This window comes from Gloeophyllum trabeum (assembly GCF_000344685.1).
Source record: "Gloeophyllum trabeum ATCC 11539 unplaced genomic scaffold GLOTRscaffold_00001, whole genome shotgun sequence".
Lineage (NCBI taxonomy): Eukaryota > Fungi > Basidiomycota > Agaricomycetes > Gloeophyllales > Gloeophyllaceae > Gloeophyllum > Gloeophyllum trabeum.
In genome coordinates this window covers 959,528-980,222 of record NW_006920410.1, presented here as the reverse complement: position 1 = coordinate 980,222, position 20,695 = coordinate 959,528, and the positions used below count along the sequence as shown (strand labels likewise).

Below are 20,695 nucleotides of genomic sequence, written 5' to 3'. Positions count from 1 at the left end.
ATCGACTGTGTAATTCTACATTGAATCTACATCATGCAAAAGCTACTTCTCGAGGTAGCCTGAAACTTATACAGTACATATCCTTGTTGGGGGCTACCGAACGAACAAGGTGGAGCGATACCTCGTCGCTGCCCGTAAACGTGTACCCCAACCTATGTTGCACTCTCTGGCGCGCATCACCGTTGAGTAAAGATGGTATCGCCGATACAACGCCACTCACCGCTCGTATGTCCTTCTCAGCCTTATCTGGCTCTAACTCCCTCGTGAAACAGTGACAGTGGACCATCGGCATCACGTCGTAAATCCCGCTCAAATCCCGCGTACCCTCCTCATTGGCTGAATCCGACATAATTCCTCGGAAGGCGTCCAGAAACTCGATGGCAGTGTCCGGTAGGTTCATGACGAAGTGTGATATTCGCTTGCGCGGGGGCAATTCGGGGGCCGGGACCGGGACCGGAACATTGGATGATGATTTATGACGATTCCTGGATTTGTTTTCTTTGGGATTTTTGTACGGCGGAAAGGGTTCATTCAGTGCTCTGGGAACCGCTGCTTTGATGAACTCTCGTCCATCCTCGCAGTACGCTCTGACAACCGTCGAAACCTACGTGATGTCAGAGCACTAAGCGCAAAGAGGAGGGAACACGACGCACATGATTAAGCTCTATATTTTTCTTGAGGTACAGATAACTATCTGGGTTGAGATCGTTGGCAACGACAGCACATCCTTTCTTCGCCGCTGGTATAGCGAATGGCCCGACTCCAGCGAAGACATCCGCGACGACATCTTCAGGCTTGAAGAGCTGTACCAGCCGGTCATGTTCTGTATGAAGGCGAGAATTCCAGTACACCTTCGTGAAGTCGAATATGAAGCGACAATCTGATTCGTGCTTAGGAATGGTGTCATATACACTGGAGAACTATAGAATAGATGAGACGCACATGCTCGACAACGTAGTCAGGCTCCCCGGCTAAAAGCTCCATCTTGAAAAAGCGGAACTTGGTGTCTATGGAGTTGAGCTTGTTAACAACCGTGCGGACAGCCTTGTTCTTCTACTTGCCAGACATGTCAGAAAAAAAATGTCGTGCTAGAGGGCCATGGAAGCACTCACATCCAATATGACTTGGCCAATAACATGTTTGTACGGAAGATACTCATCATTAAGATTCACGTGTGCTAATAACAATTCAGGATAACGCGGTCAAACGGAGCACTAGACGAAAGCTCACCGATGTGTCCAGTTATAGCAAAACCGGAGGGTGCACCCTCGCACAGTTCTTCAGGAAGTACGGAATGCAATATCTCGTCTGCAAGCAAACAGGTGTTTGAAACAGATCGACAGGCACTGAAAATATGTACTTACCCGCTGTCCAATAATCATAATTGAGGTCTAGGTTGTATCTCAAGATATCTGCTGACTGCTCCCGCAAGAAGTCCTGGGCCTCAGGAGGAAGATCGGCTTCCTTGCAATAACCATTAGTCTATCATCCGGATGATCTAGCAACCGTAAGAAGCGTACCGTTTTCTGACACCCTGAACAGGACCAGTCGCGTATCTTTCGAATCACTTGGGTCCGGGACTACACTCCTGATCTTAGGCAAGTTGATGATGGATCTACGAAAAGGGGGGACGGATTGGACGCGTAAAAATCATTAATGTAATGACGCACACCTTCTCAGAGCTTCCGACTTGAGGAATAAACCAGCTTTGGGAGAGGGGACACGCGCAGCCAGTACAGGTAGAGTTTTCCGAAATACCGATTTGTCCAAAGTATCTTTCATCCCCCGGTGTACCGGTGGAGATGCATCAAGCTCGCTTCGGCGTCGCATACCGGTCATCGAGAACTGCCTGAGGCTGGTTGATTTGAATAGGATGCGGGCGCGACAGCAAGGTAACATGCACGCGGGCAGCAAAGATGAATTTGTCGGTGGCTGAAGGCCAAGGGCCTGCTCGGAAGGTTGCCGAGTGATCGATCGACGTGCACTACAGGTACTGTAACACACTGTTCTCGCCTGCTGTACCCAGTCCTTCAAGCAAACAGTAAACGGCGCGCCGACAATCAAGCGTACTTTTTCTCGGTGGTGTAATGCCGCTGGCAGTCTTGAATTATTATAACCGCTTCGCAAAACATCCTAACCTGAACGCCGCTGACTCCGAGTTGCCACAGTAAGTGATCCACCTCTCGCGAATCTGTCCAGAGCTAAATCTTAACATTGCTGTTCTATGGATGAAGGCTGTGATACCGTATTCCTCCCTCAAACAAATTCTATCATCTTCGCAAACAAAGCAGGGACCGTTCGGCACCATTGAGAATATCAAATGACGGACCTTGCGTCTGACACGTACTCTCAGCTCGACGTTCTCCCTGGCCCCGCCGTCCTTGCCCATGTGGTCGACGTTCATTGCCATCCCACTGATACCGCAATACAGCCGGAATCCATGGACAAGCTCCCCATCAAGATATGTGCGATGGCGACTCGACAGTCAGATCAAGCCAAGGTAGCAGACCTGGCCACTGCGTATCCGTCCAAGGTTATTCCATGCTTCGGTGAGCTCCACTCCCGACTCTATCATATCATACGAGACTCGACTACTTTGCACCCCCTTACCGGGCGGGGACGGGCGAACAAGTGTTTTCTGCTTCTTCGGCGGCAGGCTATATGTTGCCCTGGCAGCACGGACACTTATCGGAAGTACTTCATCGGGTTTATACGAAGAAACGAATGCTGTGTTTTCTTTTTCTGCGAGGCTCTTAAAGCAATGTATCACCTTGACAGCCTGCCACCGCATTTGCGCGCTACGGGGAGTTCAAAAATATAATTGTTCTCTTGCGTCGTTGCTTCATCGACACCATAGTTGTGCCATATACTGATTCTCTTCACCAGGTCATCATCCCTGGTTCACCCACTGGATATCCCTGGACCCAACCGCCTCCAAAGAACAACACTACCAGTCCCTCTTTGCAAATTCCTCCCAAAAACATGCCGAAACCCTTCAAGCCATGCTACCCACTATCCCAGACCCCATCCCGCTCTCCTCCCTCGTCTCCACTCTCCGTGCAAACCTCCGCGCCTTTCCACACGCGATGCTCGGCGAAGTCGGGCTGGACCGCTCGGCCCGCGTCCCCCTCGACCCGAACACAACCCCGCGGGTGCTCTCGCCCTTTACCATCCCCATAGACCATCAGATGGCTGTCTTGACCGCTCAGCTGGAGGTCGCGGTGGAGCTGCGCAGGAACGTGAGTTTGCACGACGTGAAAGCCCACCAAGCGACTGCGGACTTGCTGAAGAGCATGAGCGAGAAATTCAAGGAGAATTGGTGGGAGATCAGTGTGGACTTGCACAGCTGTGGAGTGAGCCCCGAGATGTGGAAAGACATCGAGGTGGGCACCCCCCTTTTCGCGTTACTGGGGTATGCCCTGAACTGCTTTGGTAGAGGGTTCATCCGAACGTCTTCCTTTCGTTGTCTACTTGTATCAACAGTCGCTCACCAAACCACGTCGCTTTGATCAAAGCCTGCGCAGCCAACCGGCTATTGGCCGAATCTGACATTCACGATGTCAACTACTGTGCCCCGTACACATGGGATATGATCAGAACCATAGCAAACTTCAAAGGTTGGCGAATAGAAGAGCAGTGGGATTACGACGACGGTAGCAAAGAAGAGGAGTGGGGGGTCGTGAAGAGGCTCGAGGAGAATTGGAAGGCATTCCAAGCGGGTAACCACCCTTCGCCGCTGAAATCGAAGAAACCTGAATGGGTGACGGGTGGTAATAGGAAGTCGAGGATGAGGTCGGCAAAGGACAGGAACGAGTGGGTGAGTGACGATTCAGAGCTGGACAGCTGAGCTCCCCAGTAGTAGTTGAAGCATGAACATTATTGTATCGATAGTCCAATATGTATCAATTAAGCACAAGGATTACAATCCGAACACTGGCATGGATAGACTAGAGTGTAGTGAGGGTATACTGATACATTACTGGAATGTGTAACTCAAAAGTGCTATGATACATAGTCCGATGATAACGCCAAGGATGACAGCGTCTCGCCGCCGCCGAGTCTTGATCATGGATAGAAGGTTGTTAATACCTGGCATAGTGTCTATGGTGTATGCGCTAAGCTCAAGGTCGAGCAATGAGTTGGTTTTGGTACTCACTCAGGACACCCGCCATTCGGGTATTGATGCTGGCCAGCGACGTCCGCTGCCGACCAAACTCTGCCCGTGTTTCGTATGCTTGTCTAAATTCAAAGTGTCAGACGAGGGCAGAGGGTACGTTAAACATGGCTACTCACGCTAAGACGTCGTCAGCCATCCGATGGGAGCTATCTATTCGACCCCGTTCGGCAAGAAGGGCATCTGCCGCTGAGGACTTATAAGCACTTGAAAGGAGCGGTCAGATAATGGGTGGAAATGGAAGGCTAAATGTAGAACATACTCAATATCGTTCCGTACCCCGCTTAGCAAGTTCGCTTGATCCAAGGCATGTTGTACATTCGTCTGCGAGGCAAAGTAGTTAGCATGGAAGTTCGTGCTGCCATACGAGGCGGAGCGAAGCACACCTTCGTACGCCTGAACTCTCGGACGTAGTCGTTGTAGATCTCACGATGCCTCTGTATTGTTCTTAACATGGAGGCCGACAGCGGGTTGTCCGAGTCGTGCGTAAGCTCCGACAGTTTGTCATTCGTCTCCCCAAGCTATTCTCCCATATCCCAATGAATTTCCGTCCTCAGGGCTTTGGCTAGTCAGTGAGGTGGCGAGCCCGCATACCTTCTCCAGGAGGTCCCCAACCTCGAGCTCCAGGTCTTTCCACCGCTCACCCGATCCTCCAGCTTCAACATCCGCTCCAGATGTTACGGTGGCCGCGAGTCGGGAATAAGAAGTGAGTTTCACGTCGAAGAGCGACTCCAGCGTCTGACATTGCCTGTGCAGAGAATCATAGGTCGACATTGTTCCTGACGTTACACAAGCAGTCGTGTTCGATGCAGTGGTGCCTGTTGCCGGCGGTACTGTCCCGGAGCCGAAGTCCGCCTCGCGTGCACAATACGCCGCCACAACCTCGACCCAAACCCCGCATGCGCAACCCCTGTTGGTGAATAGGTTAAATGAGCTTCATATGGGGGTACATACTGTCGCGTGAGTGGTCTTTGCGCTGCTATATCGACCATACCATGTCCACCGTCGCTGGTCCACTGAAACCTAATGCTGCGGAACGAAAATTTGTGGGTCCATATAGGTGGTATACCTCGACCCTCATGTGAACTTGTACTAGTTATCGCAGAATAGAACATTTCACTGTAATCGTGTCCGTGCAGCCTACTAAGTGGAGTCCGGCTTAGTCACACGAGAAAGCAGACAGTGAAGTTTGCACTGAGAATCCATCCATTTTGATTTTCACTCGTCTCACTTGGACCACCATGAGCGGCACCACGGCAGCGGACGGCGCCCCGCCCCAGGAGAATCCCCCGACACCCCACCAGGCAGACCCAGAGGAAGACGATGTCGAGGAGGACGGTGCTGGGGAGACTGCTGGAGCCGGAGGTGCGTGGAATCCCCATCTAAGCTCCGATCGTCGCTGACAGCGGCCAGCAGGTGAGGGTGGCAAGAAGAAGAAGAAAAAGAAAAAGCCTAAGAAGAAGAAGGTTGAGCAGAGTGACCCTCCCCGGGTGGGCTTGTCAAAGCTCTTCCCGGATGGCAACTTTCCAGAGGGAGAGATCCAAGAGTACAAGGATGAGTACGTCCTCACGACCTATCTACTTAGATCGGCGTTCATCGATCGAAATCACATTTCTCTAGTAATACATGGCGAACCACCTCTGAGGAGAAGCGATACAACGATCGGATGGCCATGGAGGACCCAGAAACGACATACCAAAACATCAGGAAGGCCGCAGAGGTCCACAGGCAGGTCAGGAAGGCAGCCCAGAAATTCATCCAGCCTGGGCGCACCATGACGGAAATCGCCGAATATATTGAGGACGGAACTCGAGCCCTCGTTGAAGGCGATGGAATCGACGCGGGTGTGGGCTTCCCAACGGGCTTGAGCCTGAACAATTGTGCTGCCCACTACACACCAAACGCTGGAGATACCATCGGTACGTCCCATGCTCTCTGTGGTTCTGTCTAAGGTTTACGAATGGCGAATCTTCAGTGCTCCAGCAGGGAGACGTGTTAAAAGTTGATATCGGCGTTCATGTCAAGGGTCGCATCCTCGACTCTGCATTTACGCTCAACTTCGAGCCGACATACGACAAACTGCTGGAGGCTGTCAGGGCAGCGACAGACACGGGCATACGGGTAATCTAACCTCTTGCAGTCTGTGTGGGAGCGTGTTCTCATTAAAGACTTCTTTTCTCATGAACAGGAGTCCGGTATCGACGTTCGATTAGGCGAGATCGGAGCCGCCATCCAAGAAACAATGGAGTCCTACGAGGTGGAAGTAGGCGGGAAAACATATCCCGGTATGCTGCTAGGCTTTGTTACGGGATACCGTGCTTACCTTTGAATTCAGTCAAACCCATCGAGAATTTGAGCGGCCATTCCATCAACCCGTACCAAATACATGGGGGAAAGTCAGTTCTACTAGTGAAGAACGACGACCAGACAAAAATGGAAGAAGGCGAATACTACGCCATCGAGACGTTCGGATCTACCGGTAGAGGAAGGGTTATCGAGGCCGTAGGTCTCTTCTATAGAGCCAGTCTTACTATGACTTCTCACATTATCCATCCAGGGAGAATGCTCACATTATGCTAAAAGTCATGATGCTCCCCATGTGCCCCTCCGGTAGGGTGATTGCTTCAAGTTCTCTGCCTCAACACTGCTTATCCTCGTTCCATAGATTGACGTCAGCGAAATCCCTGCTGAACACCATAAATAAGAACTTCGGTACGATCCCGTTCTGCCGTCGGTACTTGGATAGATTGGGGGAGAGCAAGTACTTGCTCGCTGTAAGTTTGCGGGCCTTATTCTCCTGACAGAGACTCACTTTCTTGGGCTTCAGCTCAATCACCTGGTGGCTCAAGGTATTGTGCAGACATACCCACCGCTCCATGACCAACGTGGTTCGATGACCGCCCAATTCGTACGTCTGGCCAAACCGTTTCCTTTCATCGATACGCTAAGTTCTATGCAGGAGCACACTATTTTGCTACGGCCGACAGTGAAAGAGGTTGTCAGCCGAGGAGATGATTACTGATATGGTCTGCAAAGGTGCGCTGGTTGCGCACATGATCTGTTGTGGTGGACTTGCCCGGTTCTTTTGGTTGGCCTCAGACTTTGGTTCTTGTTCCGTGTACATACGGCGGAGCTCTGCGGACCTGCGTCCTGTGACTGTAACAGACTGTTCGCAAACAATGGGGACAATGGCCTATGTATAGTGTGTAGCAGATCCCCCTGTACACATTGTAATTTTGGTGGCCAGCTTCAACGTTGACCAGCATCGGTTTGGATGTCTCAGCCTTCCTAGTATTGTTGATTGATAGTCCAATCAACAAGCTTTCGGACAGATGAGTAGTTCCGAGGAGGCTCCAAAAGGAAGCGAAGCGCAGATGATCTAAGTACCGCATGTGACGCGTACGCACCGGTGGCCGCTGTGGATGCATGGTGCGGCCTTTCCGTTGTGTTCTCTCTCTTTCCTGTTCCTCATGACACTCTGTTGGCGCTGTATTTCTATAATCTCCTGACCTGCTAGAACTGCTGTATAATACCATAAGCCCTCATAGAAGAATTTCATTTTCAAGCTTAGATCTGGCTAAGGTGCATGCTCTTCGTCCGCGACATGGCTTCCTTACTCCCTTGGCCGTTCTCCATACTCTCCGGGTCAGAGCCTGAAAAGGCTGACAATGACAAGAAAGGCCTGCAACGCGAGAAATCTGTGTCTAAGTTGCTGCAACACTATGAGGCTAACGGCAAGCCCCCACCATCTGCTCGCGTGGATCCAAAAGTGAAACAACAGGAGAGCCAACCGTTCAGTATATGGGACCTCTGGAAGTATGGTGCATTCGCCGCCACAAAAAGTGAGTGTCCGAGTGTCATACCTAAATGGATCGAGGGGGGACGGCGTGCGTCACCGCGCCCTTTGGAGTGACCAGGGATAACCTGCGTCTTACATAGGACCGTGCACCCAGGGAATAATCCTTCGCCCGCCATGCACCCTCCGAGCAACAACGCTGATTGCCTTCCAATCTTCTAGCTAAAGACATCGTCGGCGATGTTATAGCCCACCAGTTATGGGGTCCTCGGAGGAAGTCGTGGGGCATTGAAATGACACTGCTGACCAGCTTCATGCGGAATGCTGGTAAGCACTCGCAGCTAGTGGACATCGTATGTCCTGCTATACCTTCCCGACTCGGAGTCCCATGATAACACGTTTGCCTCAGGCGACCATCCGCATGCTCATGAGCATTGGGGGGTTGGCGCCCTTGCCCTCGGACGCTCTTGTTACCCCCGTGACCTTCCGCGTCAAGAAGCGCAAACTACGGGGAATTCTTGCTGAGTACGACGAAGCCGAGGATGGCACACGTGAGCTGTCCGGCGAGTGGGTGGTCGGGAAGAAGCTCTGGAAGAGGTTGCAGGCTGAATGGAAGCTCTCGCGCAAGAAGAGCTCCGGTTCGACTTCGTCGGAACCTGATTTAAACCAGCCTAAGCGTAAAGAAAGGGTCATACTTTACTTGCATGGAGGTTAGTACTGGCAATTCTCCCACTGTTTTCACGTGGCTCAGTATCTGAACTTTACGCAGGCGCCTACTATGTGTTTAGTGCAGCTACACATCGCCTAATAACTATACCCCTCTCTAAATATAGCGATGCTAGAGTCTTTGGTATGTCCTTCACAATCTATCATAGCCAGCTAGTCCTCAATGTGTCCTCTATACAGCAATCGACTACCGGCTTGCTCCTGAAACTCGCTTCCCTGGTCCTTTGCATGATGCAGTGTCCGCCTATTTCAGGCTGATCGACGATCTGCATATCCCGCCCGAGAACATTTTAATTGCCGGTGATAGCGCTGGTGGGGGTTTGACCCTTGCTCTCCTCATGTACCTGCGGGACAACAACTACCCACTCCCGGCCGCTGCAATCTGCTTCTCCCCATGGGTCGGTGCGTAGTTCAGCTCACACTCTCCCGAGTAGCAGGTGCTGACAATGTGATAGATCTTACCATGAGCTGTGAATCCTGGGACACCAACGCAGAGTTCGATGTAGTCCCGAGACCGAATTTGGGCGACCACCTCGACCCGGTAGCTTGCTACCTGGGAGAGCATATGGAAAGATATTTGACGCATCCATATGCCAGTCCGCTGTTCGGAGACTTCAAGGGTCTTCCCCCTTTGCTCGTGACAGCTGGAGACGCAGAAGTCCTCCGGGACGAAATCACACTGCTCGCGCACAAAGCAAGTTTAGCGGGTGTTGAAGTCCGACATGAGTTGTATGAGGACGCTGTAAGTTCCTTGACCATCGGAGGAATTTATAGCGCATTATGCTGATCCCTATTGAAGATCCACGTGTTTCAGATGTTCCCGTTCTTCGACGCTACCCGCAAATCCTTCGAATCGTGCCGTGAATTTGTCCGCGACGTCATGCAGGCACATACACCTCAGTTCTTGGACGAGGCGGCAGAAGCCGAGCTCGAGCAAGAGATCGACAACGACAAGGCGCGCATGGTCCGGGGTGACGGTCTCGAGACCTCTGCGCCTACCCATGACGTGGAGAAGGAAAAGCGCGACGCGGAGGCGCGCGCGGAAGCTGAAGCACGGTCGAGCGACGAGGATCCAAGCTGGGGGCCGACCAAGGAGTCGCCGTGGCCGTCTCCGCCAGCGACTGACGAGGAGGACGGCAGTGACACCGAGGCGCCCGGCGGCAAAGGGCGGGCAACGACGCCTTCCAGTGGTCGCGGGACCCCATCCAAGAGCCGCTTGCGTCGCATTGGGTCTGCGTTGTCGTTCCTGGGCGAGAAAGCGGCGCGGAACCACCATCGAACTCTGTCCAATCGGTCACATAGGGACCCCACGGATGACGAGGAGAACGACCACCATCAGTCGTCCAAGTTCCATGTCCCACATCCTCACGTGCGTATGTCGGCCTTCAATATCACTCCATCTACGGTGAGACCGCCCAAGCCGTCCATACGACGGTCGACTTCGAGCCATGCCGATATCTCCACCCTCTGCAAACAGTGGGAGACGTCGGGGCCAGCTAATAGGACTGTCAGCTTCAGGCATGCCGACGGTGGTCCCTCCGGGGGCCGGTCCAAGTCTAAATCCTTCTCTCTTACGGGAAGATAAGGATTTCGGCATTTCTCACTTTCACGCACGTATACCTTCCTGCCAGTATTCATGCTACCTGTCATCTCTGTAATCTCACGGACTGGTTGTATAGCATCATCTCTCGCATTCACTATTGCAATACGGACAGAACATCCACTGTTAATATTACTTACAATCACGTATGTTTTACATCCATATTCATTCGCAATGCGATGTTATGCTTCACACCGGTGAATGAGTACACAGTGTTTACTTCCAATTATCAATTCAAAGGTAGGTATGTAGTTCCTAACTACATCGGGCGTTATACTTGATATGTACACGTACATGCATGTGGATAGCCTGTGGTACTGGTCCCTGCGACACCAAAAAACCTCTATCCAGGATCTACCCCAAAAACATACAGTAATACAGAAAACAATAGCAACAAACGAGCGTGAGTAGTGACAAGCGAACGTGATAGTGTCAATGTGGGTGGTCTGTGTAGAAGACAGATTCTACTTTTGTTACATCAAGAGTACACTTGGACAACACTGCGACAACATACGAAGATAAAAAGTGCAGATGCAGGTGCAGGACAATCCGGCGCTATGGCCGACGCTTGCCTTGGTACCAGGAAAGACTGACGCTCCCGGCGCCCTTGATTTCCACTTGAGCTTGCAAGCGGCATACCTGAGCGCATATATAGATCAGGAAGACAGCTCGAGAAATATTGAATGATCCACGGTACTCACAGTGTCGGCCACGCTAGTTTTCCGGAAATGAACGTGCAGGCCATCGGGCTTCCATTGGAAGCGTGACACTTCTCCATGGCTCTCGCACCAGCGTCTGACTGCCTCGGTCGCCCGCGAGTCTCCGGCAGGCACGCCGTTGATAACCAGCTTTTTCTTCCTTTCTCCGCCGAGCACTGGAGGCAGACTCAGAGAAGGGAAATGGAAGCTCTTGTTTCGGATCCTCTGCTTTGTCCCATTCAAACTGGGGAAAACGGATGATGACGGTGAGACCGGAGCAGACGCCAGAGTTAAGTCAGGCTCAGAGCTGGCATAGGACCAGCGAGAAGTCGACGTAGTGGAGAGAGGGGTGGCTACTTCGCAGGGAGAGGGATAACTGGATGACGAAGCGGAGAACGCATGATGAGGATAGCGATGTTGACTACGTTCATCGACTGCAGAAGTGGGACTTGATGGAGACTTGAGATTTGAACGAGAAGGAAGATGAAAGAGAGACAATGCAGAAGGGATGGCTCGCGGTGCACGTGATGATGTGGAGGAGGAAGGGGAACCACTGTCAGTCAGAGCAGGAGTGGTAATTGTTGAGAGCGATGCATGCGGAGAAGATGAAACAGATGGAAAGAATGAGCTTGTCGGGGTCGATGGGGTTCCTGTGAGCGTCACCGTACTATCATTGGGGTGATTGCTATTCTTCCTCCGTATAGGGAGGCGAAGAGGTTGCGTCGGAGGCAACTGGGGAAGACGCGTGTTCAGATCAGCGTCAGGGACCGCAGGAAACGCGTAAAGCGCGGGGCTTTGGTCCCGGGTACGCGGAGCCTCCTCATCCACAGGCGGACCAGAGAGGGTAGTGCTAATGGAGGGGAACCGGGAAGAGGATATGGAACGCGAGAGGCGGGGCTTGCGCAGCGACTTGTGAGAAGCAGCACGCGAGAGTGGAGGGGTTGTGCTTGTTGACGCGGAGGCAAAGCTGGAGACGGTTGGCGCCGGCGAGGACGGGAAAAATGGGTCAGCCAAGTCTGCGTCAAATGGAGGGGGATCAGGCAGAGGCTGAAAGAAGACGTTAGCCGCTTGGTATAGTTGACTACAGGAATTTGATTACCTTGTCTCGCGACATGTTCCCCCTGCTAGACTTGGGTGAAATCACGCGATCTACCCAGTACTGGGGAGTCGCGCTCTTCATGAGCTGTTCCCATTCTACTTGGGCCTCCTTCCGTCGCGTGAAGGACGACGCGCGGGACAGATTCGGACACGAGGGTGACGAGAAGAGCTGCGGGTCGTATGTGGGGCACGCGTCCGCGTCTTCGAGGTCAAAGTCCGGATCGAGGACAGAGTCGCGAATGGCAGCCTCCGGGTGTTCGATGGCCTGGGAGGATATCCAGTTGTGTATGCGCGTCACGGCGTCTCTGGTGGTGTGTTCGCTGGAGAAGAGATGGTCGATGGCGGTGTCCGTGTCGTAGCTGTCCATGGCGCGCTGTAAGACGCGTCGGTAACGCGTCGGGCAGTGGGGGGATGACGCGGGGGATGTGGATGGCGGCGAGGACGGGGGAAAAGGGACGGGCGAGGGGAGTGCATAACTGCCGTGATTTATAGAAGGACGCGACCCTGTATTCTCTTTCGTGATGCTTTCTGGAATCACATCCCCACGTCAACATATCACGCCGATTGGGTAATTCCCTCGCAAACTTTATTCTCGGGTTCTACCGACGGTCGTCTCCCTCGATTGGGTGCTTCCTGCCCGATCGGGAAGGACACCGAATCGTGATCCCCCAGTCCCACCTGCGGGCCTCGCCAGCGCTCCACTCCCACCAATCTCCAGAGCTGATGGTCCCTCGCCATCGCCCGACCCATCCCCGCCGCTCATTTCCTACATTTCGAGGCGTCTAACCCTGCTCTGTATACAGGCTAATGAGCTCAGAGCTCAATACATGAATAAACTACCTCATACTATCATCGTTGCTTCGAATTCTCGTGTTGCAGCGACGGCAGAATCCTGGCCTTTGATCTTGCCTTATGAGAATACCGCCCGCCAGACGCAAAGTCCTCGTGAACGTTTCCCTAGCATTCGAAGATGGGCGGGTCACCTCGTCAAACCCAACCCATTCCTCCCACCACCCGAAGCACCCCGAACGGCGTCCGAGCTTCGCTATAGCGTGACCTCTGCCCTTTTGCTTTCGCCTCCCTCTTTCTCCCCGTCCTCGCTCAACTGCCGACCGTGACTTTCGGCTCTTCCGTTTCCCTTTATTTCCGCAAATCCTCCATAATAACACGCCCACAAGGGTCTTTCCGCCTTACGTACCGCTCGGCAGCCCTACGCCCTCTGTAACCGAGACACCGCTACTATGCAGTCCAACCCTTGCCCACGGCTGATCCTCGGGCACTTCCTGTTCCAGTCTTGTTTAATATCTGTCTACACGTTGAATGCATTCCAGATGGTAATGTTCCCTGCTACAGTGCCTTCTACGGCCAAGTCGCCTCTGCCAGCCCTGGTTAAGAGCGCTCGTCCAACGATAGTGTCGCTTTCCATGCAAGAGCTGTCAGCAGCGTTTACCGCCGGTGCTCAATCAGACACCCGTCTAGAAGATGCCAACCCCGTCGACGCCTCGTCGACTCTGTCTTAGGCACGATCGTCCGTCCGACAACGTGGACTGGCATCTCGACGACCTGCAAACGGATTCACGACACGTTCAATGCCTCTCGCTTCGCATCTAGCTATATCCAGTCAATCGAATCCCTATATCCGCGATTGGCGCATTTATAGCCCAATCATTACTTTCGCGTGCCTCGCCTTCCGCAAGCAATCATATCCAGGACCTGGCTTTCAACTCCTTCAGTGCCGTCCTTTCATACCCTGACAAACGCCCGGGCTATGTTTAGACTCGCTCTCATCTGTTCCTGTCAACTCGGAAACCGAAATTATCGTCATTGTAGAGCGGATTGTTTGGACACCCGGCCATGGATCATCATCAATATCGGACATTTCCCGAAGTCGTGTTAAAAACAGGTCATCGCTCGCCCGGCTTCCCCTTCACCGCTGCTCGTGGTGATTTCATGGTGCCGTTCGTATTCAGCGCGACTGTTCCGCATTCAAACCCGTGAACACGACTGGTCCGAGTGTAAGGGACCGCGAAGGCCGGGAAACCTTCTCGTTCCCCCACGCGAAACGCCTCTCCGGGTTCTAACGTTCGATGGGCGTCATGCCTTCGCGCTTTGCATCTGAATGCGAGACGCCGACACGGACGCACGCTTTCCTTACTCACCGCCTAGTTTATTGGGCATCTGTCGGTCATCGTCGCCAATCCGCGGATTTAATGCATTTAGTATGTCCATGCGTATATACGAACTGAATGCTAATCTCTTGGCTTCATGTGCATGTATAACGTACGAGCCAACCTTGGCCTCTCACCCCCATTCGGTCGGTATGTAAAGCGAGGACTCACCGCAGCCCAATGAGTCTCTGTGAGGGGACTATCCGCCCCGGACAACCCGGGTGTAGAGTCTAGACTAGGAAAAGAAAAATTTGCGGTTTGGCTCACCCATTGGCTGTCCTCCCCGAGAAATTAGTAACAATGACGCTTGGGGGGAGGGCGCGGGGCGCTGCCCCGCGGGTTTTCGTCTGGAAACCGAAAATCTATTGGGACCCTCAAAGTGGCCGAATATCCAATCCCGCATTAACCGATTGCCGTTAAGGTAGGCGTTTGCGTGCGGGGTCCGCAGGGGACCTCCACCCTGTTTTGCGATTGCTCGTTTTGGCAGAGGTGGCTGGAATTCTGCGACGCCAGCTAAGAGCTGAAGCAAGAGGGAGGATCCATGCAGGAAGATCTACGGAACCGCTGAGCGGCGGTGAAAGCGAGTTGTGCCAGTCGTGCAGCCTATCTGGCAGCCCGATCTGAGATGCTTAGCTTCGAGCTGGGCGATGGACGTCCTGCAGGCGTCGTGGTGCCGCCGGAGGCGAGCGCTTCCGAGAGCAGTGCTCGGATACTCATCGTCCCAAGGGCTCTTTAGCATGCGATACAGCTGCATTTTGCGGATCACAGAGCAATCTGCAAGGCAGATGGAGACATCGGGTTAGCTAACTCCTGCCACACTCGAAGATCGTATGCGAGACGTTGAGGTTGCGACAAGTTTTCTGCGGAGGCCCGGCGAGTGGGCTACGGCTGCGGACCAATGGGGCTCCCCGGCCGGTGATGCCGAGATCAGAATCTGGTACTCTGGCTCGATAATGTGGCATGCGTTCGGAAATGTCGCTGATATCGATGGCTTTCGCCAACCTATTCTGTGCGCCGCGTTGGCGAGACTTACGACAGTATGCATTCACGGTCTGCCGCTACAGACGATCCTCAGTTGTTTGTGCTGATCACGCAGCATGCGGAGGGCTTGATGCTCTCAAGAGCTTAACATAGTTAAAAGTATACCGCATCCCCCATGGCAGCCACCGCTGCGAAGGTCCCAAATATATCCCGTCGACATACGGGGTGCTTTTACATGCTTGCGCAGTATCAACTGAGGGGGATTGTCAGGAGTGAGTCGCCTATTTCGTTGGAAGCGCCGGCAATCATTAATCATGCATCCAGGCGTATAGTACAGAACCCTTCGCCAAAGACGCCGGTGAAGTATAATCGACACCTTTTCTCTCTGGAATAGTTGCTTAAGGACTCCTCAACCGTAAGGTTATACTCTTTGCTTGCAAGGATGTATGATACTCTTCGCAGCACCGCAGGAATCGCCAAGGGCAACTATCCAACGTTACCCTCATCAGAGTACACTGTGAGCTGTTCGTGTTTATATACCGACTGACCAATTATAGCAGGCCTTTCATATGCTCTTTGCACATCCACTGCGCCTTCTGCGCCACCTGCCGGCAGCAATGATAATACCGCGTCCCATCTTCTCCGTACAACCTCCGCGCGTCTGCCTTGGCTTTGACAGATATAGGCACCTGGATAGTCGGAGAGATGCAAGATGCGCGTCTTCGTCGACTTTAATGGCAGAGACTACCATTCATCACGTTCATGACCGTCTTATGTCTGGCACCTTGACGTTTTCTTTGCACCTCGACGTCGGCCCGCGGAATTTATGTCTAAACCCCTGGACTTGAATTACCAGTCAAGAGCTCCGTGGCGCCAGACTGTCCTCAGTCGTGAGTACAACTCCCATCTTTTCCCATCGCGAGAATAAAGGTATCGTTCAAGGTCGGTATCTTTAGAAGCCCCGTCAGCATCAGGACAGCTCGCCGTCGGCGAAAGTACATGGGCAGAGGGTTGGCCAGGGCACGCTAGGGTTGGCCGACCTCAATACCCTGAACAAACGCTGCGCTTGTGCGCGGGCCTTCGAGCCCTTTCGAGCCCGGAGGTACGGCTCGCGTATCACAACATCTCTTGTATCACCCGCTGGAGGTTGCAATAGCGGGATCCTCTGAGCTCAGTCACAGGCTGCTGGTAGGTACTGAAGCTCGTGAAATCCGCCGCGTTTCAACACTGTATCGCATACACACAAGTAATCCCGCTCGATCGAGGTTTCAAGGAACGAGGGTTTGGCTGCAGCCCAACGAGAACAAGCAGGCCGAGCGCCCTCCCACCATTTATCATGTCTGTATTATATATATTTCGTATTCATGCTCGAAGTCTTCGCCGTCCATACGCCTGTCAAACCCAACGACTCTCGGTCCTCAACATCGTATCTCCTCTGAATCAAGATGCATCAGAGCGCATCAATGTGGACGGGTATTCTCGCGTGAATCCAGCCGGTGGTCGAAGCATCCACTTGCTTCGACGTTGTCGAGAGATCTTTCCTGGAAGACCGTTCCTGGCAGTGCTGATCTTGTCTCGTCTGATGCCCCGCTGATGCGCGCGTGAAGGCGGCTCGCTTGCATCTATCCTCGTCTATCTGATTATCTGGCCCTGTGACCAAACGCTGTATCGGTCCATATGGGTCCACTGATATACAGTACGCTCGGACGGAAGAATACATATGCAAACTCTACACTACCCTACGCAACATTCAAAATGTCCTGCATTACGAAGCCCCAGTATAAGTTCGGAATGTATTGCAGCGAGACAAGGTTAGGTTGTAATGCGAACATGTCCTTGAATAAACCAAGCGCCCCAGTCCCCAGCGCTCACTCCGCGCCGTCTTCACTGGACCGGCTCTCATATCTAGACCCCTTCAGACTTCGTAGTATTTCCATCTCCTCGATCACGTTCGTAAGGGCATTCACTTCCCACCGGCCATACACAAAACCCACATATAGCATGGTGGTAGCAAGCCAGCTGAGAGCGACGATCACAACTCCGTAGATCCAGCTCAAGGCCCGGTAGGTCCACTTCCATCCTGAAGTCAAAGGCGACGGGAACGCGCTGGGGAGGAATGGGAACAGAACAACCAAGACGATGACCAGGAACAGGCATAGAATAAATATTGTCAGGTGATACCGTGCGCGCTGGACGGATGTGCGGTAGGCTGCCGTGAGCGTGGTGAGAATGTTGTTCAATGACGTAGGCGAAAGGGAAGTGGGCGTCGGTTCGACGGACTCCGTGGAAGTAGACGAGCCTGCAGCTGGGGCTCGGTCAGGAATAGCGGACCGGACAAGGCCAACCTCGTTTTGGAAGTCCGTTTGTGTCGAAGAAGACGGAGGCACTCGGATTTCGAAGGTCGACTCTACTCCAAAGTGGTCTGAGAAAGAGAAGGTCTTGCCCGGTACTTCGTCCGTGAACACGACCTTAGTATCCGTGCATAGCAACGCTGGCTTGTCTTTGCCCGAGCTAACCGGTTCTCTGAACCAGACATAGTCGAGTCTTTTTCCGGCAAACCTGCGTGCATGTGCTTCAAGGGACTTCCCGCCAGAGTAGCTGTTCAGAGGAGAATCCGCGGAAACCCCGTGCATTCGAATAGCATCCACAGGGGATATCGGCGCGGAATTCGGAGCCAGATGGGATTGAGGGTGCGTAGCTCGCCAAGAATCCATTAAACCAGCGTGTTCGGAAATTACGGTCATGGGAAGAGATGTCGGGATGGTGTTAAAGTCTCCGCACTATTGGGCACGATATGTCTCACACGAGTATTCCGCAACATATAGAGTCCACTCACAGCGATGACATATCGACCAAGTTCCGCAGACTGTCTAGCCAACTTTGCAAGTTCCCATGCGTTAATGAGGCGGTGAGCTTGGTTTATTTCCGGGCCGCTCTCACCGCCCTTGGCGAATAACTGTGAGGAAGAAGTGAGGAAGAGCAGACATAAAACGAAACGGCATCAACAAACGTGTGTATTGTAAACCTGTAGTTGACCAAGAAGTGGATGGGCGATCAGGATGCTGGCTGCCGCTTTGCCCACGAACCAGTCGCCGGCAACGACGTCTATCGGAGAGCCATTAAGGGAGTATGGATGTATCGTGGTCCCGATAATAGGGAAGCGAGAAAATATAGCCAGCCCAGCACCCAGAGCACCGCTGGAGGAAGTGACCAGTCACTCTAAGGGTGAATGTTCAGCAGGAGATCATGAAACATGGATGCACCTGTAGAAGTATTTGGCATATGGCAGACGTCCAGCGACGCTGCTTCGAATAAGCGCATAGTCCGCGGACACCCAGACCTCCTGCAAGGCCACTATATCGTAGTCGGACGCAGCGAGTGCCTTGGCGATGCCCGCCATCCGTTCGACTCGATTCTTCGAGACATACTTCAGTCCCCTGCACGTCTGGCACGTTAGATCGGGGTTTGTACAGTGATGTTTGATGAAGAACGCACCAGCAATTCAGCGTCAAGACACGCAGCTTAGTATCGGACATGGTAAATTGTGCGAGAACGGTGTCATTTTCGTGGCTGTCGTTGTGCGACATACATAGAACTCCACACGCTGTGAGCCTCACCCGTCGACGGGCCTGAGTGCGCGTGGCGCGGGGGTATGTCGGGAACGCTCACGTGACGTAATTGGCGCGTAAATAAGGCGGTAGGGCCGTGCGAGCGGCAGAGCCCGCTACCGTAGACATAGATAAGATTTGGTAGCAAGCTGAAAACTTGACATCCTGAGCAGCATCATATACTAATATATTTATTTTGCGAAAGCAGTTGTGTTCCAGCCATGATTTCCGACTGAGCATTCACCTCAACGATTTGAAGAGATGTCCACTCACTCCTCCCTCAGGTTCTGAGTATACAAGTCATTTATGTAAAACAGCTGACATTAAAGTATGCTGCTTTCACCTGGAGACCGCATCTCCAACGCCCCAAGCTAGGTCATGTCTGTTCTCTTGAGTCCCTTGACCAGCATCCGCCACCTTGGCTAAAGATGGAAAGAGAGACGCCACGTGGTTTTACGATCGGGGTCCTTTGAGGACCCCATCTTTGATTGGTCCAAAGCCGTGTGCCGGTCCTGCCGTCCGCCATATACGGTTAAGAGCCAAATAGTATCAAATAGATCGCGTAGATCTTGACAGCAATCGGCGAAACGATAGAGAACTTTCAGAATCTTTCGCGCAGGCAGCCGAGCCCGGAAAGGTAATTATACCCCACTCGGGTCCACAGTGCACCACGACTCACCACTCTTGTTTTGATCAGGACACAGCATTAGCGGAGCAAAATTGGTGATACCCTACTCCAATAAGTAAGCCGTGGAGCGGCTGTTGAGTGCGGAAAATCTCAAACTTCTCTATCGTTTCGCCGATTGCTGGAAACGATCGCAGGAAACCTGCGAACGGCCGGGGGGTCCAAGACCCACTACCAACGGTAGCGGGAATTCGAAATCGATCCAGTCTGTCTATCTCAGCCACTACAACTACAGCTATGAGTACCTTCACGTCTAGCGAGTAAGCATTCCTGTCCTCTGATATCTTGCAGCTGCTAAGTCATGATTGCAGTATCGAAATTGCGGCTCGCGCTGCGGATCAGTTCACGCGCCTGTACTATACCACGTACGACTCGGCGACGCGAGTGGACGACTTGCCAAATTTCTACCGCGCAACCTCGACCTTGACATGGAACGGCAATCCATTCCAGGGCTCGGAGGGAGTGAAGTCGTTGATGGAGCGCATGCCGAGTACGAAACATGAGGTACAATCTTATGATTGTCACCCTATCCCTGGTGTGTACTGTAGTCTCTGAATCTATCAGCATAGCTTGCTGAACGTGCCTGCGTAGGCAATCAACCTCCATCCCTCCTTATTAGTGTCTCAGGAACAGTGACACATGGGAAAGGACCAGCCGGCAACCCTGCATCGACACCTCGCGGTTCAATCGAAGGACAACCCCGGGTGTTCTCACAGACGTTTATGCTGGTGCCTGATCCCACCGCACCTCCCGCCAAACCCGGGGAAGTTGCGAAATATTATGTCGGGGCGGATGCAATGCGATTTGTTGGCTGAAGGAGCCTGTCACTAGTTCCGCACGTGCTCTGGATCCAGTGCACCGTTATTGTCGCGGACCTACACCGGAGTTATATTTTGTCTGTGGTCTATTATACCCAGCGACTGGTGAGTGATATGTATTATATCTCTGCTTAAATTTGCTCATTGTCTGCAGTATACTATGCTTTGAACACCGTGTACGAATATTGTTCAGAACAACCCGGCATTTGCTGTGTCCGGTGCAGTGTAGTCCAACTTCTCAATGCATCACGCAATCAAACTTAGGTCTGGTACGAACAATCAATCGAGGCCGACCCCTCAATGGGCTCTGAGTGGCTATGGAGAAGCCGGCGTGGCTGTACAT

General features: G+C 52.8%; 8 protein-coding genes across 8 annotated transcripts; 4 read left to right on the top strand and 4 right to left on the bottom strand.

Annotated features, from left to right (window-relative positions):
• Positions 1-31: 31 nt before the first annotated feature.
• Positions 32-1,839, bottom strand: GLOTRDRAFT_102061 (uncharacterized protein; the record flags this gene model as incomplete). The annotated part of the gene is made up of 9 exons (XM_007862515.1): positions 32-166; positions 221-604; positions 654-890; positions 943-1,053; positions 1,113-1,177; positions 1,231-1,308; positions 1,365-1,460; positions 1,521-1,615; positions 1,673-1,839. The coding sequence occupies 9 exons, from the start codon at positions 1,837-1,839 to the stop codon at positions 32-34; spliced, it is 1,368 nt and encodes a 455-aa protein (XP_007860706.1).
• Positions 1,840-2,320: 481 nt separating this feature from the next.
• Positions 2,321-3,847, top strand: GLOTRDRAFT_124007 (Metallo-dependent hydrolase; the record flags this gene model as incomplete). The annotated part of the gene is made up of 3 exons (XM_007862514.1): positions 2,321-2,549; positions 2,887-3,383; positions 3,437-3,847. The coding sequence occupies 3 exons, from the start codon at positions 2,321-2,323 to the stop codon at positions 3,845-3,847; spliced, it is 1,137 nt and encodes a 378-aa protein (XP_007860705.1).
• On the bottom strand, positions 3,221-4,948 carry GLOTRDRAFT_67692 (v-SNARE protein; the record flags this gene model as incomplete). Its single annotated transcript, XM_007862513.1, has 7 exons — positions 3,221-3,383; positions 3,437-4,101; positions 4,157-4,239; positions 4,294-4,380; positions 4,437-4,498; positions 4,561-4,695; positions 4,769-4,948. The coding sequence occupies 6 exons, from the start codon at positions 4,946-4,948 to the stop codon at positions 3,977-3,979; spliced, it is 672 nt and encodes a 223-aa protein (XP_007860704.1). The 3' UTR covers positions 3,221-3,383; positions 3,437-3,976.
• A 467-nt stretch (positions 4,949-5,415) lies between these two features.
• Positions 5,416-7,502, top strand: GLOTRDRAFT_112944 (peptidase M24A, methionine aminopeptidase; the record flags this gene model as incomplete). Its single annotated transcript, XM_007862512.1, has 10 exons — positions 5,416-5,539; positions 5,591-5,732; positions 5,795-6,093; positions 6,150-6,295; positions 6,363-6,459; positions 6,510-6,676; positions 6,732-6,784; positions 6,840-6,948; positions 7,002-7,082; positions 7,134-7,502. 10 exons carry the CDS (start codon positions 5,416-5,418, stop codon positions 7,194-7,196), a joined length of 1,281 nt encoding a protein of 426 aa, XP_007860703.1. The 3' UTR covers positions 7,197-7,502.
• A 167-nt stretch (positions 7,503-7,669) lies between these two features.
• On the top strand, positions 7,670-10,419 carry GLOTRDRAFT_112943 (alpha/beta-hydrolase). The gene is made up of 7 exons (XM_007862511.1): positions 7,670-8,016; positions 8,193-8,323; positions 8,380-8,680; positions 8,740-8,820; positions 8,877-9,098; positions 9,152-9,438; positions 9,496-10,419. Exons 1-7 carry the CDS (start codon positions 7,761-7,763, stop codon positions 10,279-10,281), a joined length of 2,064 nt encoding a protein of 687 aa, XP_007860702.1. The 5' UTR covers positions 7,670-7,760; the 3' UTR covers positions 10,282-10,419.
• Positions 10,420-10,504: 85 nt separating this feature from the next.
• On the bottom strand, positions 10,505-12,553 carry GLOTRDRAFT_118590 (uncharacterized protein). The gene is made up of 3 exons (XM_007862510.1): positions 12,094-12,553; positions 10,998-12,041; positions 10,505-10,935 (listed from the first exon to the last, which is right to left on the bottom strand). Exons 1-3 carry the CDS (start codon positions 12,457-12,459, stop codon positions 10,852-10,854), a joined length of 1,494 nt encoding a protein of 497 aa, XP_007860701.1. The 5' UTR covers positions 12,460-12,553; the 3' UTR covers positions 10,505-10,851.
• A 4,307-nt stretch (positions 12,554-16,860) lies between these two features.
• On the bottom strand, positions 16,861-18,860 carry GLOTRDRAFT_134963 (DNase I-like protein). The gene is made up of 5 exons (XM_007862509.1): positions 18,737-18,860; positions 18,505-18,678; positions 18,252-18,438; positions 18,078-18,197; positions 16,861-18,021 (listed from the first exon to the last, which is right to left on the bottom strand). The coding sequence occupies exons 1-5, from the start codon at positions 18,826-18,828 to the stop codon at positions 17,110-17,112; spliced, it is 1,485 nt and encodes a 494-aa protein (XP_007860700.1). The 5' UTR covers positions 18,829-18,860; the 3' UTR covers positions 16,861-17,109.
• A 911-nt stretch (positions 18,861-19,771) lies between these two features.
• On the top strand, positions 19,772-20,349 carry GLOTRDRAFT_124001 (NTF2-like protein; the record flags this gene model as incomplete). Its single annotated transcript, XM_007862508.1, has 3 exons — positions 19,772-19,794; positions 19,846-20,069; positions 20,126-20,349. 3 exons carry the CDS (start codon positions 19,772-19,774, stop codon positions 20,347-20,349), a joined length of 471 nt encoding a protein of 156 aa, XP_007860699.1.
• Between the last annotated feature and the right edge of the window lie 346 nt (positions 20,350-20,695).